The sequence below is a fragment of the Vidua chalybeata genome, chromosome 2, assembly GCF_026979565.1.
Source record: "Vidua chalybeata isolate OUT-0048 chromosome 2, bVidCha1 merged haplotype, whole genome shotgun sequence".
Lineage (NCBI taxonomy): Eukaryota > Metazoa > Chordata > Aves > Passeriformes > Viduidae > Vidua > Vidua chalybeata.
This window is the reverse complement of record NC_071531.1, coordinates 94,479,995-94,496,903: the sequence shown is the minus strand read 5'-3', so window position 1 is coordinate 94,496,903 and position 16,909 is coordinate 94,479,995. Positions and strand designations below refer to the sequence as shown.

General features: G+C 39.3%; 1 protein-coding gene across 2 annotated transcripts in view; it reads right to left on the bottom strand.

The window, feature by feature from the left end:
* NBEA (neurobeachin) overlaps window positions 1-16,374 on the bottom strand; it is a 454,830-nt gene extending 438,456 nt beyond the window's left edge. For both annotated transcript variants that reach the window (XM_053932002.1, XM_053932009.1), the window contains exon 1: window positions 15,848-16,374. In XM_053932002.1, the coding sequence (XP_053787977.1) occupies window positions 15,848-16,123 (276 nt within the window). In that variant the 5' untranslated portion in view covers window positions 16,124-16,374. The remainder of the gene's footprint in view (window positions 1-15,847) is intronic.
* Window positions 16,375-16,909: the final 535 nt, after the last annotated feature.

Genomic DNA, 16,909 nt, shown 5'->3' with positions numbered 1-16,909 from the left:
CCACAGAGTCATTGAAATGCATCTTCAATACTTGTTTTCTATGACAATTCAATTTTTACTTAATTTGAAAGCAAAACTATAAACCATTGTTTGAAATACTTATGATAAAGATTATACTGACTATTACTATTGAAGATCAAAAGGAGATTTTAAAAATGCTATCCTATTTAAACAGGATGATGGGATGGGACTTAAAAAGTGAATTGTTTCAAATTTCCATTCTAAAGAAAGTAAAGTCCAACTAGGTGAACAATGATAAAGAAACCACTGGCCAGTAAATGTCTAGAACAAGTAAGAGTGCCTCACTAAACAGATATGTCCCCTTTTTTATCCAATTTTATCTTATTTAGGACAGATACGTAGCTTTTTTAGTTACTTTTTGACTGTAAGCAGTTCTGTAAAGCCCATTCCTCTCAAAGGAGCAGATTTTCTTCACCTGTAAGTAATATGCCAGCCAACCAAGAACCACTTGTTGAGAACAAGAGATCCAATAATGTCACATTTTTTAAAAACAAGCAACCTCTTCACATTCTTGAAATTAAATCCAAAATCTTTTTAAGTATGTGAACAAAAGCCAAAAGAAAACCCCTGTATTAACACCTATACTATTAAATACATGAAGGTATTAAATTAAATCATGTGCTCCATCATGCCCTTCCCCAGACCCTACAGCTGAATACATGCTTCCTCAGTTTTGACCACCAATAATAAGAGGCCTTCCATTTTAATTGTGAGCATGATTTAGCATTCTGTAATTCATCCAAGGCTATTTTAAAAATAATTTTAACCAATGCTCATGGTTTATCTCTTAAGACTTCAGAAGCCTGTGATTCAATACTGGATAATAACATTTACATTAATACTTTATTCATACCAAAAAGTGCCTCCAAATACTTTTATTTACATTTATAATTTACTGATACTCACTAGGCATTCCATTTTTTCACTTCTGACATGGATTTTTAAAATAGAAAATACAATCCAACTAAACAGTGTGTGTGCCATTCAATGGTGGTTTGCAATTAAATGTGCCAGACATCTGTGAAAGTCTTAACTGGTCCTTTCCGAGGAAAAAGGAATGGCTCTGCAACTTTAAAAGCACACAAAATTAAACAATATTAATCTCACCTACACAAAGCAAATATTATGTAAGCATCCATGGTATAATTACCAAATACAGATAAAGACAATCAAATGTTTCCAGGTAGAACACATACATATATACTAGACTCTGGTAGTCAACCAAAACAGAAAATCCTATTTGACAGTGATAAGAAGGAAGGTATTCCAACATGACCCTGATCTTTTCTTTCTTGAAAAAAGAAAAATCTTCCGGCCTCCCTCTTTAAAACAGAAATCACCCAGTAATAGTGCCATAGTAGTGTAATGCTTAACTTTAAATTAGTTGGGTGCATTTTGAATATATCCAGAACTGACAAACTTACAAAATTCCTATCCATTCGTTTGTTAAATTTAAATTGTAACTTACCAGTCTACCACCATAATAAATAAATGACAGTTTTCTGTTATACAAGACAGTTTTAAATAAAAGTAGCTGTCTGATAAGGCTTGAAAAAGAAAACATTTAAATTTCCTCTTTAACACACTTAATTGTAATATTACAAGTCAGGGTAAAACATGTCTAAAACCCACTATGTACTTGTCACAATGAGAACAGATATAGTCTTCTTTCTGTTCAGCTAGGACTTTAAAAGCACAATGTAGCTATAGGATACAAATCCTACAAGATGTAAGTTCTGAGCCTTCTGTGTGAAAGCTGGGCTTGCATTTCCAGTGGGTGTATTATACAAGAGGTGCTACTTAGCAGGAAAAAAATCCCAAGATGTGTAAATAAAAGCTGTAGAGCATTAAATGTAAGGACTTTCATCCATATCACATGGAGTGCAATGTGGAATTAGTGACCAAAAAAATTTAACACAAATTGTTTACTGGTATCACTGCCCTCTAAGAAGTCTTTTAATAGCTTCACATGTACGAAGAGAGACATTCAGCAATCTGCATAAGAAAGCTGATTAATCTCTGTCAAACAAGACTTTCTAGAGGTAGCAATAGATTTACTAAAGAGCCGTGTGCCACTGCCAGTTCTCATAACTAGTCAGATTCTACTGGGGAATCACAAATGGCAATGCTCGTAGGACAGCCACTAGGCATAGCTAAGCCTTATTCATCACTCAAAAGTATCAATCACCATTTTTGATTATACCTCACCACTGCAAATGTCAATGCAATTAGGAAAGTCCACATTTCAAAAGCTGAAAAGCAGCTCTTTGTTGAAATACAGACAAATTAATAGTAGTGTATAACTATTAATCCCTGCATAGAAGCCAAATTCTCTTTACAACTACAAATAAAAGTATTTAATCTACAGGTTTACTGTATCTCCTTACACCCGTTGGCCACTGCCCTCATTGGCTGGACAGGGGGACAAATATACAACAAAAGGCTCATGGGTCAATACAAAAGCAAGAATAGAGATCACTCAGCAATTACTACCATGGGAAAAACAGGCATGATTTAAGGAAACAAATTTATTAAAAATGAATAATGAGGCAATTATAAATAAAATCAAACTTTAAAACACCGTTCTTCCGTCCCTCTCTCCTTTTTCCAAGTTCAACTTCACTCCCTCCTGCCCCCAAATGATGAAGAGAGTCAAGCAATAGGGGCTGTCATTTGGCCGTTTCACATTGTTTCCATCACTTCTTTCTCCTTGTTCTCCTCCCATGCTCCAGCACACTGTCTCTCCCACATGACACATTCCTCAGTGATCTTCTCCAACATGGGTCCCTTCAACAAGCTACAGTTCTTACAAAAACTGCTCCAGCATGGGTCCCTTCCATAGGGTGCAGTCCTTCAGAAATAGATTGCTACGATGTGGATCCTCCATGAGGCCACGAGCTCTGCCAGAAAACCTGCTCCAGCACAGGCTCTCCAAGGGGCCACTCCTTCCTTTGGGCATCCCTCTCCTTCCTGGTCCACCACAGGTTGCAGGTGGATCTCTGCTCCCTCACAGACCTCCACAGCCTGCAGAAGAACAGCTGCCACACCATGGTCTACACTACAGGCTGCAGGGGAATCTCTGCTCCATCAACTGAAGCACCTCCTTCCTCTCTTTGTTCACTGACCTTGCTGTGTACTGGGCTGTTCCCCTCACATATCCTCACTCCTCTCTCCAGCTGCAATCTCTCCTCTGCAGTAACTTCTTTTTAAATCTGTTGCCCACAGTCACTGCCACCACTGCTGATGTGTCTGGCTTGGAGCTGGCTGGCATCAGCTCTATCTGGCAGGTTCTCACAGAAACCACCCCTGTAGCCCCCCCCACTACCAAAGCCTGGACACATAAACCCACTACATCCTCTGAGACAAGGATTATAGCACTCCAATCCCCAAACTCCACACCTTCAAAAGCTGAGCATTATCCCAGACATTATCCTCAAGCATCATAATACAGTTTTTTATATTACATTCTACTCCCCAAAGATCAGTTTTATTACTTAAAGTATTTTTCTTCTACAGCTTATTTTGATGCTTATACAATAAAAGACTTAGGGCAAGTCTTTGTTTTCAGTCACGGTACAAACCTATTGACCTAGAATGGTTTTTCTTAACTTAAAAATATATGAGAAGAAAAAGACAATTGAAAAATAATGAAAAACATTACAAGGGAAACAGAACACAAACTATGAAGCTGGAAGGTACTTACCATATAGCAGTACCAAAATGTATTAGCAATTACTGCTAAATGCCACTTTTCTCAATAACTCTCTTGGCTGTATTAATTTTTAATAATGCTCAAGTAGCCTTTCATTATAGTGTTTTAAAGATCTCATTTTTCTATACTAAGTATAGACTATTTAGTTGGACTTCCATTTTCTAAATAAACAGAAATGCAAAAGAGTCTTTCTTAAGTTAGGATTTCTTTTAGACCACAGATCTCCCTATCTTCCAGGCAATCTTCAGGATTTCTTAAAGGAATTTTAAATCAAAACTCATGTTGGCTGTATGTCAGCTGCAGCTGTGCCATGTCTTGCTTGTAGTAGGAAGTATGTTGTCCCCTCAACCATTCATGGTCTACAGAATGCATACATAAGATAATTTTTAAACCTGTGATTTTTCAAAAACTAATGCAACAAACATACATGGCCATTTCAGATGTACTGCTTAAGAAAAAACAACCCAATGCTCATCATCAAAAGTGTTCAGGTTGCTTTATCATCTTCTTACCAAGGAAGGCCTAAAATCTATAACTATAACTCCACAAGGAGCATATAAGAGAGGAATTTTGAAGTAATAATTTAAACAAGGTGTTCCCAAGATTCCTCTGACGTTCAGAAAGGATTTAGATTGCAATGACATTTCAAGACTTTTACTGTTTCTTCTGCACTTCTAGATAATACCAGATTTTTGGTACAATATGCATTTAGGATTGATCTCAGCCAGAATAAAATGAAATATATGTGCTGCTTCCTTTTCAGAGTGAAGTAACTTCTGGCTAAAACAGAGCACTGCTAACTTAAAGCAAATTGAAAAGACAGTTATGTCCTAAATCCTGTATGAGGAAAAGTCCATTACAAGTACTTGCAACCATCTTAACTTCAGAGGACAGTCTAGGACCACAAACCAAAGCTGTGACAAATGATCCAAGAGCTTAAATCTGGACTATAGAAGGTATTCTCTATTTACACTCTGAAACCTCTTAACTGCATTTAGTTTTAAGAGAAGGATTTCTTAAAAATTTCAACACAAAGCACTTTGAAACCCACATGCTGGCTTAGACTCTGGTATTAACAGATGGTGATAATTCCCTCAGACACCTCAAAAATTAATAAAACATCATGTAACAAGTCATTTCAAGGTCTCTGTAAATCCAAGCAGACGGACACTGAAAAATAACCTGTTGTACTCAGGATTTTCCCATCATGCTTTTAGGTTTTTATTTTTTAATGTAAAGCTTCCTTTTAATGGTACCATTTCTCAATAGCTAATCTTCATCTAAACAACTAACAATTTGGATAAATTTGATACCTTTCTGGTACTTTTTTTTTTTTTTTTTTAAGACTCAGTTGGGAAAATATCAACTTCAGCAGCCTAAAAGTAATCAGCCTCACTCAGCTGAAACTTCTGCTTTCCCCCTTTCCCACCCTTCTTGATTGTGCTTAGGTACACTAAAGGCTCTTAACATCTTATAAACTTATTTGCATTAGTTTGAGCTGTTGGGTTTCTGAAAAAGGGAAAGTTTAAACTACAACTTCAAGTAATAAAAGAGATTACAGACTTGAAAACTACTTTTTTAACTGAGACAGGACATGCAACTAAGTGAGTAGATCCAAATTTATTCTTAAATAGAATTTAATCACATTTTATTAAGGAAAAAATGCAAACAAACAAAAACTATTTTACTATAGTTCATTTTTCCTTGTCATAGAATCATCACAGAACCACAGAACAGTTTGGGTTTGATGAGACCTCAAAGATCATCTAAATGCATGGGCAGGGATGTCTTCCTGTAGACCTGGTTGCTCAAAGCCCCATCCAACCTGGCCTTGAAAGTATAAAAACCCCTTATACTAACAATAAGGGAAATCATCACAAGTGTGATGTATAAGGAGTGATGAAATTATCACTGGGAATAACCTGTTTCTGGGTTTTAGAAAACACCTGCAATTATCAAATTCACTGATCCATTTTAAAGACTGCATCAGCTCCTATTCAGTGAGCACTATGTTTAAAATGTCAAATACTGTACTGTATCAACTATGAAAGATTGACTACTTCTCAGTGACTAAGCCTACACATTGTTCTAGTTACAATGTGTTTATTACTGTACATTATAAGTTACTTTGAATAAATGCTTTTCTGTTCATGAAACAAGAACTATAAAAATTTTGTTACACAATCATCTTTGGTTCATATATTACAGTTTCTAAGTTGCATACAGTTATATGCACATGAAGTGCTACTAAATATTTAATATATAAATCTTAGACTATATATAAAGTCATGAATCTATTCTTTTCGACAAACCCAACGCAGAATTTCAACAGTCTTGGCTCTATACTGAATTTTGTTTTTTTAATTTTCCTTCTAACATGAAGCATCTATTGCTTTGAAAACTACACTAACAGTTCTAGTTTAATTTCATTTCATGCTAATTTGTTGAATAAGGTAGTATTTATAGTATACGTAAAGAGCCACAAAGTTTCATTAACTCAGTATTATGCCATTAACTTTGTACTTTCTCAGCAACATATTAAATGTACCTACATTTTATATTTCTGGTATCCAAGAAATAAGCTTACATACAACCATAACTTTGATTTGCAGAACCAACAGACTTGGGTTTATGTTTCATCCAAGACTATCTATTAGCAAGCAGGCACAACGGATGAAAAGCAAATGCTCACTGCTGTGGCTCACCAAGGTCTGTTTTCTTTCTTGGCTGCACATGGTGCAAATTCTCCTTTGCTGAGCATTGCTACACTGGATTATTTGTGGTAGATATTCCAGCTCAGACTGTGAGATGAGGAAGAGGATTGCTATAATTAAAAGCCTCCCCAGACTCCACCTCCCATTTTTTCTTATCTGCACAAGGAGAATAAAGATTTAAATGTGTGAATGATTAAGAGATTGGAACATCTGACATACAAAGAAAGGCTGAAGAGAGCTGAGATTATTTAGTCTTAAGAAGAGAAGACTTACACATGTGCATTTGTGGCAGGGGATAGGGTGAGAGTAGACACAAGGGAGCCAGACCCTTCTCAGTGGTATGAGCCCAGGATACCATAATACAGTCTCTTTTCAGATGGACTCAATTCACTTCACCCTTGGACAGCAGACTCAACATTAACAAGGTCTTCTTGTAAGTCTATTTCTGCATTCACAAAGTGTTCTCTAAGGTATCAAAAGATGCAATGGAGACTGCAACGTTTCCATGAGAAACAGAGTGGATAAGAAAGGCTTTCAAATCACTTTCAAAACAAAATAAACAAAAGATGGACTTCTGCAGGTTCTTTGAAGATATGTATGCCATAGCTGAAGATAACAGAAACAGCAGCAAAGATTTTCAGAACCCCAGAGACTAAAATATGGGGCAAGGGCTCCACAAGTCTCTTGAGGGCAAATATAAGAATGAAACAGCTCCCATATCCTGAGCATATTGCTTGGAGCACCTTACCCAATCCAATGCAGCCTTACCCCAACATTGCCATCATTTCAGCTATTCAGGAGATGAATATTAACAGCCAAGAAGCCATCAGTCACATATATGACTCATAAATACTGCATACACCTTGCCATTTACAAAAACAGGTAATTTATTTCACTGGAACTACAGAAGGAAAAGAGGGGTGCTGAGCTTTTATTGGAGATCTCAAACTCACAAGAAAACTGCAAAAGCCACCAGCTTGAAAGTGTAACACAACACTTAGTAAGGTTCTTTACCCTCTTCCTTATTCCGAAACTTAACATAGCCAAAAATGCACCTTTCAGAGGCCCCTCATTAAGTTTCATTATTGACATAAAAATTATTAATTGAAAAGGGATGAAGCTGATTTTCTTCCATACACATTAGGCTTTCTTCTCTTTTCAGGCTTTCTTCTATTTTCTTCTCTTTACCAATCCTCTCAACATTCCAATTCCTGCAATTAAACATGTTTGCTCCCATTATGAATATGCCATGCAACTGGAGCTGACATAGCTCTATAGCTCCATTCCAATGTGTTTTGTCCTACTGGAAGGGGCAGACAGTTTTCCTGTTCTTCCAGCTACAAAACAAACATACATTTGACTTTAAGCAGGAATGCACCCCTGATTTCAAAGTAATATTTTTTTTTTAATTAAAGGTTTTTAACATTAACAGTGACAGAGGGAGATTTTTGCTCCCAATTAAATCAAGATTTTTTTTTTTTCCTTTATGCAGTGAGCCACAGTACATATTGTTTAAGATTAAGGGTAAACTGACTGGTCAGGCATGAGCAATACAAAACAGCTTGGCTTCAGATGGCTCATTACTAGTTGAACATGTATTTCATGGCTACTATTCTATATTTAATGAAAGCACATTTTATTGTTTTCTGTAAGTTTGTAGTAGGAGTCTGTTGCAACAGGTTTGTATGAGATCCTTTCTCAATCAAAAGACAGGCTTTCAAATTCATATTTGTGTTTATATTCAAGCTTTTTTTTATGAAATAAAATTTAAAAAAAGACAAACCTGCTATAGTGGCTCTTAAAGCAGGCAACCAAAATTCAATAAAAGTTGGAAAACTTTGTGTAATTTAATATTTGTCACAGAATATGAAGACTTATAAAGCAAAAAAAGAAGTGAGATCACGTAAAACTAATTACAATGCCTCATTGGCTTAGAAGAATCTGCTCAAAGAATGATTATTTCCATCCTTCTGTCTACACTGTCCCAGTACTACAAAAGCCATGAGGTAACAAAAAGCATGATATGAATAACAACTTCACTCGTAAGCGAATATTTTGCCATATCTCACTTCCAGCTAATTCCAAAACTTAATACTTATTCCGCATAGTTAAGGAAGGCTTTCAACTGTTAAACAAAAGGGCAGTGAAAGAAACATCATTTTGCAAAGACAGATGCCAAGCATTTGTAAGCTGTTGAACAGCATTAGCAACACTCGCATTTATACAAGCTTTCAGTGAATTGTCATGTTGAACAGTTTCAGTGATGCAACCCAATTTTGAAACAAAGCACGGTAGTCATATTATAGGCTTGCATTAAAATAAATGAATTGACATTGCTGGTGTAAACCTCAGCAACACCAAAACTACTTAGACTTACTTATTTACCAAAGGTTATTATTTTCCATCTATGTCAAAAGTACAAAAGAATGCTAAACTATAAAAATTACTAGAATGCAATTTTAGCAATCAGTAGGACAATCAGAAGTCAAGGTGCTTCTCTACTGGAAATAATAAATAATATTCCTCTTAGATATTAATGTCAATAACAATCTTCTTAAACTGAAGTCATGAAATTACAGTACAAATAGCTGAAATCCCTATTAATCCTATAGTTCTATCATTAAGAAAGGAATATGTGACCCTGCAAATAAAATATTTTTTAAATTTTTCATTATCTTTATGCTGATGATCATGTATCAGATACTGTATCATTGTAGTACATCTACGCCAAACTCTTGCAAGACAGATATGGGAGGTAGGTCATCGAATTCAAAACTGATGTTTCAAGAGATCTGCTGCCTCTGATTATAAAAGCAAGTTCTAAATTTGATTCAGACTTAAAGAAAGCTTAAAGGTTCTGTCTGTGCAAGAATTAGTAAAGCACCACAATGGAGTGTTTCCATTAAAACAAATAGTAATGAATGATCAAATTTCACTAAAAAATAAATGGAACTTCATCAGCATAAACACACACTACCACAGTGACCCTCTGGCCACCAGGCACGTTGAATATATAATGAGGTAGCTGATGCTGTTCTGTGTAAAATACAATAAAACACTGTACACTAATGGAAGAGCAACACAAATTAATCTCAAATAGATTTACTGAGACAGGCCAAAATACAAAATGGAAAAAGTGCAGAACCAAATAATGAACAGGTAAGACTAAGAGGCTGATTTAAAATAGCTTAGATAGCTTATTAAGTTAAGATTCTGTTAATACTGTACATAGCATTTATCAGAAAAGATTCTGTTTTGCTACTAACCCAATCACAGATTTCATTCCACTTTGACTAAATTCAATACAGCGCAGAAGGGGAACAAACATTTTGGAAGGAATTCAGAGATAATTATGCAGGTTTTGGGTGTTAGTTTTCTGTTGTTTTTTTTAAAGATGCAATATAGAAAGTGTTTCATATATTTGAGATGTATGAGTGAACACACTGAAAAGCATTAACATGAAAGAAAAACCTGCACCACAGCCTCTGAGACCTCAGCCTCCCCATGGCCCTAACTTCTACCCCTTTGAGTGCTCATCTGAAAGCAGGGACAGGAGAAAATATGGAGGGCAGAGAGAACAATTACTGTATAACTGAATACACAGCTAAATGCTTAGTCTTGTCAAACACATGGCTTAAATGGGGAATCAGGTCACAATTTCATAAAAATAGCATCTTGATAGAGAGAGGTGCTAATCCTTTGCTTGGTGCAAAGGGATAAAATACAGGTAGGGTCTCAGGAGGGAGAAGGGGGAAAGGCCAAGGATTGCAGGTGTTTTTTCAATACAAGTCTCACAACTCTATTATTTCAGTGTGATAAAAATAAAAAAGCCTCTAGGTATTCACCTCCCTTATAATCCATGAATTGAATCCTGTAAAGACAAGTGAGAAGTAAAATCAAGATGTAAAGCTAAGAAGAAAATAGCTATTCAGAGTTAAGCATTAAGGAACATTCAGTTACATGCCAACATGACAGATTTTTAAAACTTATCACCTATAGAAATGTATCAACCCATCATACAAGAACCATAGCAGATTCCAAGCCACCTGCTGAGATACCATTAGTGCTTTATGACTGATACAAGGATTGAAAAAACTTTTCAGGCATAAACACCTCCTGTCAAAGATTAAAAAAAAATCGCCCCCAAAAATCAGTTATAATAAAATAATTAAATGAACATTCAGTCATTCAAAGATTTTCTGTAATCAAAACTAAGTTTTCCACAGAAGCATTAAATAATGACAAGAGCTACAGTACTCTAAAAAAAGTAGCTGCCCATGGAATGTTATGACAAACTCTCACATTAGATACTCTCATTCCATACAGCTCTGGTAGCTTGTACAGCAATGTCCAAACAGAGATTAGTTGGATAGATGAGCAGGATACCAAGAGGCCAGTGGGACAGACAGTAACTTGGACAAGGACTGCCACCTTCAGTCAGGCACTACCTAAACCAAAATTCACATAAAAAGCAAACAAGCAAAACCCCCCAAAAATTCCCAACTTCAAAACTTCCCCATACTTCATTTTTTTTGATTAGTACCATCTATCAGCAGAGAATTACACTCAAAATTACACCAAGAAAATGGAATAAGATTCTCAAGCCTGCAAAGCTAGTTCCACAAGAAAAACAAGTCATATGACAGAGGCTACAGCTCAGGAGGCCCACACTTTCTCAGACTACAACAGTGTCCAATGAACAAAAGTGCTTCTTCCTCCCCACATGAAAGTAGAACTGTGCCATGGGACAGTGCAGCAACCAAAACTATAAATGGATTCAGATACCAAAGCCAACTATAGCTTAAGAAAACCCTTAACCAACCTCTGAAGAAGTACCAAAGGAAAAAAAAAACAAAAAACATCTTTCTACATAGGCTTCCCTTTACATTTTTCCTTATGACCACTACTACAGAAAGCCTGCAGCGAGAGAAGGATCTCACATAATTCAACCCATTTGCTCTGAAACTGCAAATGCCACTCCTACGAGTACATAATGTGACAGAGCACTAAAAAACGGCTTACCTCTTGTGATGGGTGACTAACAGTGAAGTAGGATGGAACAGCCAAGAAAACGAGAAGAGCTAGGCAGAAGTGTGGGATGCAGTCAACAAGAACAGAAAAAGACTTTTTGAACTAAGCCTGGTGTTTGACCTACTTCTTACAAGCACTCTCTAGCCTGACAAAACCTATATAAAAGCTTTCCAGATTGCACAAGGAGAACCCTGGTCAGCTACACCTGTATCAGACTGAAATCTGTTCACATCTGCATCACATCATCTGTTCAAGATGCACAGGCAAAATGAGCAGCATGTTTCAGCACCAGTCACAACTTTTTAGTATCATTCAGCTTCCTGTTCACCTTGCTTATTGTACACTGCCATATAATCAGCACTACAAAACCCAAAATCACAAATGCTAGGAAATTCAAACTGGAACAGAGAAAGGTTCCTAAAACCTAAGAAACAATGCAACTCACATAGTTGTGTTTGATCAAAGATAGTCAAACAAGAGTCAGTTCAAAATATACACTGAAGAAAAAATTCCCAAGACTACTAAAATACTGGAAGCAGAGAATTGAGAAAGCAAGTCAGTAAAATAAGGGAAGACTAGTCAAAGTATATTAAAGCAAACTAATTAAAGCCATATGTGGAAACTTTGCACTAGGAAATAAGAAAAACAAAAGCAGACAAAGTAGAAGAATGCCAGTAGACAGACTGACCCACTTCCACTTTAATACCACATTTTCTGGAGCACATGGTATAGAATTTTATTTTAAACATCAGTCTAACAGCAACAAGCACATCTACCATGCAATAACAACATCCTTGACAGCACCCTAAGAAAACTAACAGAGCTGTTCAAAGGGGCCTCCTTGACAATAGAAGCACAGAACTAGTGTCAAAATATCCCCAAAGAGAAATCCCTTAGAGCAATTAGAGGATTACACTTTCTTTAAGGAAATCCCTTTCTAGTTTGGTGCTTTGCAGTACACAAGGGTCAGTGAACATGAGGCTTCATGTGCAGCACACAAGGGTCAGAGCATGCCGAGCTTGAGAATTCATATTAAACCCATGGACCAAAACCATCACAGAAGAATGCATGTGATACAATGAGACATTCTCTCCTACTTCCAGAAATGTAAAAACAATACATTATTGTATAAAATCATTCTAAAAAGGCTTTAAGCTCCTAGATTCTTAAGATCTTCTGACCTTCACAGTACTAACACCACCAGGTCTTTCTAAGGATAACTGAGTCCTTTATAAGCATTGGCATATAAAAGGCTGAACCCTCTCTCCATTATGTCTTTCATGATAATGTTAAACAATGAAAAATAACACAAGAAATACTAGATATTCTACAAAGTGACACACCATTAAACAAGTTGACCAGTTTAACAGAGCTTTGAACACAACAGGTTCTGAGGAAACACTAAGAAAAGCATCAAGAGAAACAACTAATCTCATAAACAATGGAGGAATGCTCAAGAACAAAATACTGTCTGAGCTGCAAGTCCACTGTTAAAATCTGGCAGAGCTGAAAATCCAACAAGATATTGGACCAGAAAGATTTTCAACACTGCAAAAAATACACTTCCTCACCTCATAGATACAATAAATCACTATGTCCATCAGTATCAGAAGGTACTACATGAGTGAAGTCCAAAATGCAGTACTAGAGAACACAGTGTGTGGCCATAAAGCAAACATGTAAAGCTAAAAACTCTTCAAGAGAAACCCTAAAAGCCCAACTTCATATGAAATAAGAGTGACAACCTCCATGACAAGGGCACACCAGAACAAAGTTTTGTCTCAGACATTTACTGCTGCTTCCATCCAGACGCAGGAAGAGTAAATAGCCTTATTTAAGCTTTACACAAAAGACAGTAATAATCTCTGATAAGAAAATTTAAAAAGCATTTCCATCTTTAACTTCTGATTCTGTCTGATAATAAAACATCTCACCTATGTAGAATTCTTATACTAAAAAGCTATTATCAAATGGCTTATAACAACCAAATATGGCATAGTATAAGTTACATTTCTCTCAGAGTTAACATATCAACTGATGTATCAAAACAAGATCACTGTTCATTCTTTATCACACCTGCATCAAAAGTCATGCAGGAGTAGTACAGGTAAAGACTAAAGAAAAACAAAACAACAAAATTACCAAAGCAAATAGTTCTCTCTACCCACAGCTACCCACTGAAGAATGCTTGTAAAACAGAGAAATGCACTTTATTTCAAGTTGCTACTAAAATCCTTAATACAGAATGAGACGATGTTTAGTAGTTTAGGCATATGCTATCACCTTTATATCTGCCATATTCGCTGCTTGTTTCACATGTGAGTCAATTAAGTTTAAAATATAAAAACCTAATTTTGAAACATTTACTGCCCTGAGAAGAAAAAAATTACAGACACAATACAGCCTCTCTCTGCTTTGGGAATACTGACTGTTGTATATTAGAGTCCATCTGTTAAGTAATGACTGATCCAGGATGCAATGCTGCTGCAGCAGACTCACAAGCAGTTTCACATTCATGTACATCTCCCAGTGCTGAGAAAACTGTTAAACACTCTTGTGTTTATTTCAAAATATAAACATTGTTTTCAGCAACAGGAACTGATTAGTAGGTCTATCTTATATGCAAGAAGCAATGGATGTCCTCCACACAGATACCAAAACATACTCTTAACCTCTCCATCAAAGACAAGGCAATGTTAATCCACTTGCTGGTGCACTAACAGCCAGAATTAAAATGAGCTTAAATATCAGTAAGAATGAAAGAAGAAAGAAAACCAGGAAAGGAGTAAACATCTTTGTATCTGTCATGATCTATATGAAGCCAGTTAATAAAATAACTGCACGTCATTAACTTATTTTGAGTGTCACATTTAAAGAAATGGGTAATAAACCAATGAAGTTATGATGACTTGTACCATACTTGTACCATAGATACAAAGAACAAAAATAAAATTTACAAGTCACATTTCAAGCTGTCAAACAGCTTGTAGAGAGGAATGGGAAATATACCAGATTACTGTTTTGAAATATTCACAAAACTATAAGTTTAACCCTACGTGTTCAGCTATGCCATAAATATTAGAATGATCTGACCAAATTATATCCTTCCCTGCATGCTGCAGCTTTCCCATTCAGTCTGTGCTAGGTCAAATGCAAATAACTGTCAGACAGAAGAATACACCTTTTTAAAGTGTTTGAAACAAAATATATTCTTTATATGACTTTGGATAAAATGATTGGAGATTAGAAGCATTAAACACATTTGAAACAAAGGCAGTTTCAATTAATTACCATTCAGTTTTGAGTAGTCATTTTTCTATCCTATTTTATGTGCAAAATTTGAGGGCATTTCATTGACTGAACTGCTTCAAAGGCTTTGCTGCAGCAAATCTTGCATTCAGGAACAGCACCAAATTGCACATAATTGAAAGTGATTCATTTTTAGATGCACTCACTTGGCTTCTGTAGGTTCCTCAGGCTTTGGTGTAGGTAGCGCAAAAACATTAAGTCATACAGTCCTGCAGTAACTCTTTCACTCCATGAAGTGAGCAGCTGACTAAGGAGCTACATTTTAGCATTTTCTCCTTGTTTCAGCTATTTACCTCCGTACAATAGTATTTTGCAATGCACAGACCTTGGACCAAAGTAGCAACAACACTTACTTTTGTAGACAAGAATGTGTCTTGGAAAGCAGGGCAGGTTATTAAGACTTGGGCAACCCAATACAATACTGCAATACAACTAACTCTTTATTACAGATATTAAAGCGTATTAAATCCTTGCAAAAATCCCCCTTCTCCCCCTTCCTCCACATAAAATGCTCAACTACCTCTGATCTAATAGGGTTAAATCCTTCACATGTGTCAGCCACCAAGAAAAGATACCATTTTTAAATGCTTTTCAATTAAAAACAGATACTACATTCATGCCACTCTTCTCAAGAGGAAGCTACTAGGTTAAAGGGCAGCGTCCATAACACGAAATTGCAAATTACTTAATCTCTTTATTTTTCTCACTGTAAATTGCACACACTACACTTCTGCAGGAGGCGGCCGGGACGAGGCACTGGGAAGGGGAAGAGTGGCCTGTCTGTTCTAGGTAGGGTCCTGCCTAGAGTTTAGGGAGCGCAGAGGGGGCTTCTATCACACGCACGACGGACGAGGAGATGAGCAGGTCGCGGGATTAACGAGGAGTTTGGGAAGAAAGGATGGCTGGAGAAGGGCCGTACGTGTAGGAGGGACACGGGGGCTGGGAGGATGCAGGTCCCTGTCGGGCGGCACAGGGGCGCAGGGGCAGCCCCGGGAGGAGGTGGGCTGCGCGGGCCGGCGCCCGCTGGGGCGTCACCGGGGCGGGGTGCCCGGCCGCTTACCAGGTTCAGCACCGTCTCCACGATGTCCCGGTTGCTGACCTCCCCAACCTGGATGAGTCCGATGAGGACGGCGAATTTCATCCGGATATTGCGGATCGGCACCGACGGGTTAATCATCCCCGCGGGGAGCACCACGGACCCGGAGCCCGACGCCCTCAGCTCCCCCATCACCGCGACGCTGCTGCTGCCGCCGCCGCCGCCTCCACCGCCGGCCCCGACGGAGATAAGTCCCGCGGGCTGCGGGTCCGGCCCCGACACCGGCTTCTCGCTCGCCATTTACCCCCCGCCGTTACCGGCACCTGCCGCCGCCGCCTCCCCGCCCGGCCGGGCCGAGCCGCGCATCCACCGCAGTCGCACCCGGCGGGGCCGCAGGGAGCCGGCCCGAGGCGCCGGCACCGTCCCAGGAGCCGCTCCCCCGCTCCGCTATAATGAGGGATTATTATGGGCGCCGATGCCCCGTTAGCCGAGGACTGCCCGGCCGGGGCCGCCTCCCCGCCGCGAGGCCGGGGGCGCGGGCGGCGCCGAGCGCGGTGCGGCCCGGCGGGGGCGAGCGGCGCGCGGGGCGTACGGCGGCGCGAGTGATGCCGCTGCCGCTGTTGTTGTGGAGCCGAACCCGCCGCCGCTCACGCCGCCATGTTGCCGCCCCCTGCCTGCGGTAGCCGCCAGGGCGCCTGCGCCGAGCCCGTCGGGGGAGTGGCCGGGCCGGGCCCCCCCAGCCGGCCGGGGCACAGGTGAGCAGGTGCGCGGGGCCGCCGCGCCGCCGCCTCCCCCCGTGCGCCGCGGGCCGCCGCCCTCCCGCTCGGGGAGATCTCGCTCGGCCGTCCGAAGGGACAGGGTGGAGCCCCCCGTGCGCCCGCCCGGCCGCGCCCCGCCGCCCCAGGGCGCCCCCTGCCGGAAGGGCGGGTGGCGCCGCCGCACGGCCGGGGCTGCAGGTATAGAGAGGTGCCGCCCCCTCGCCGCCCCCCGGGCCCCGCGGCTCAGCGCTGCCCCCGGCCCTCGGGCACTGTTCGTGCTGGGTGGTGGTGCTATGTACAATGACGTCCAATCAGCATCAGTTTTCCC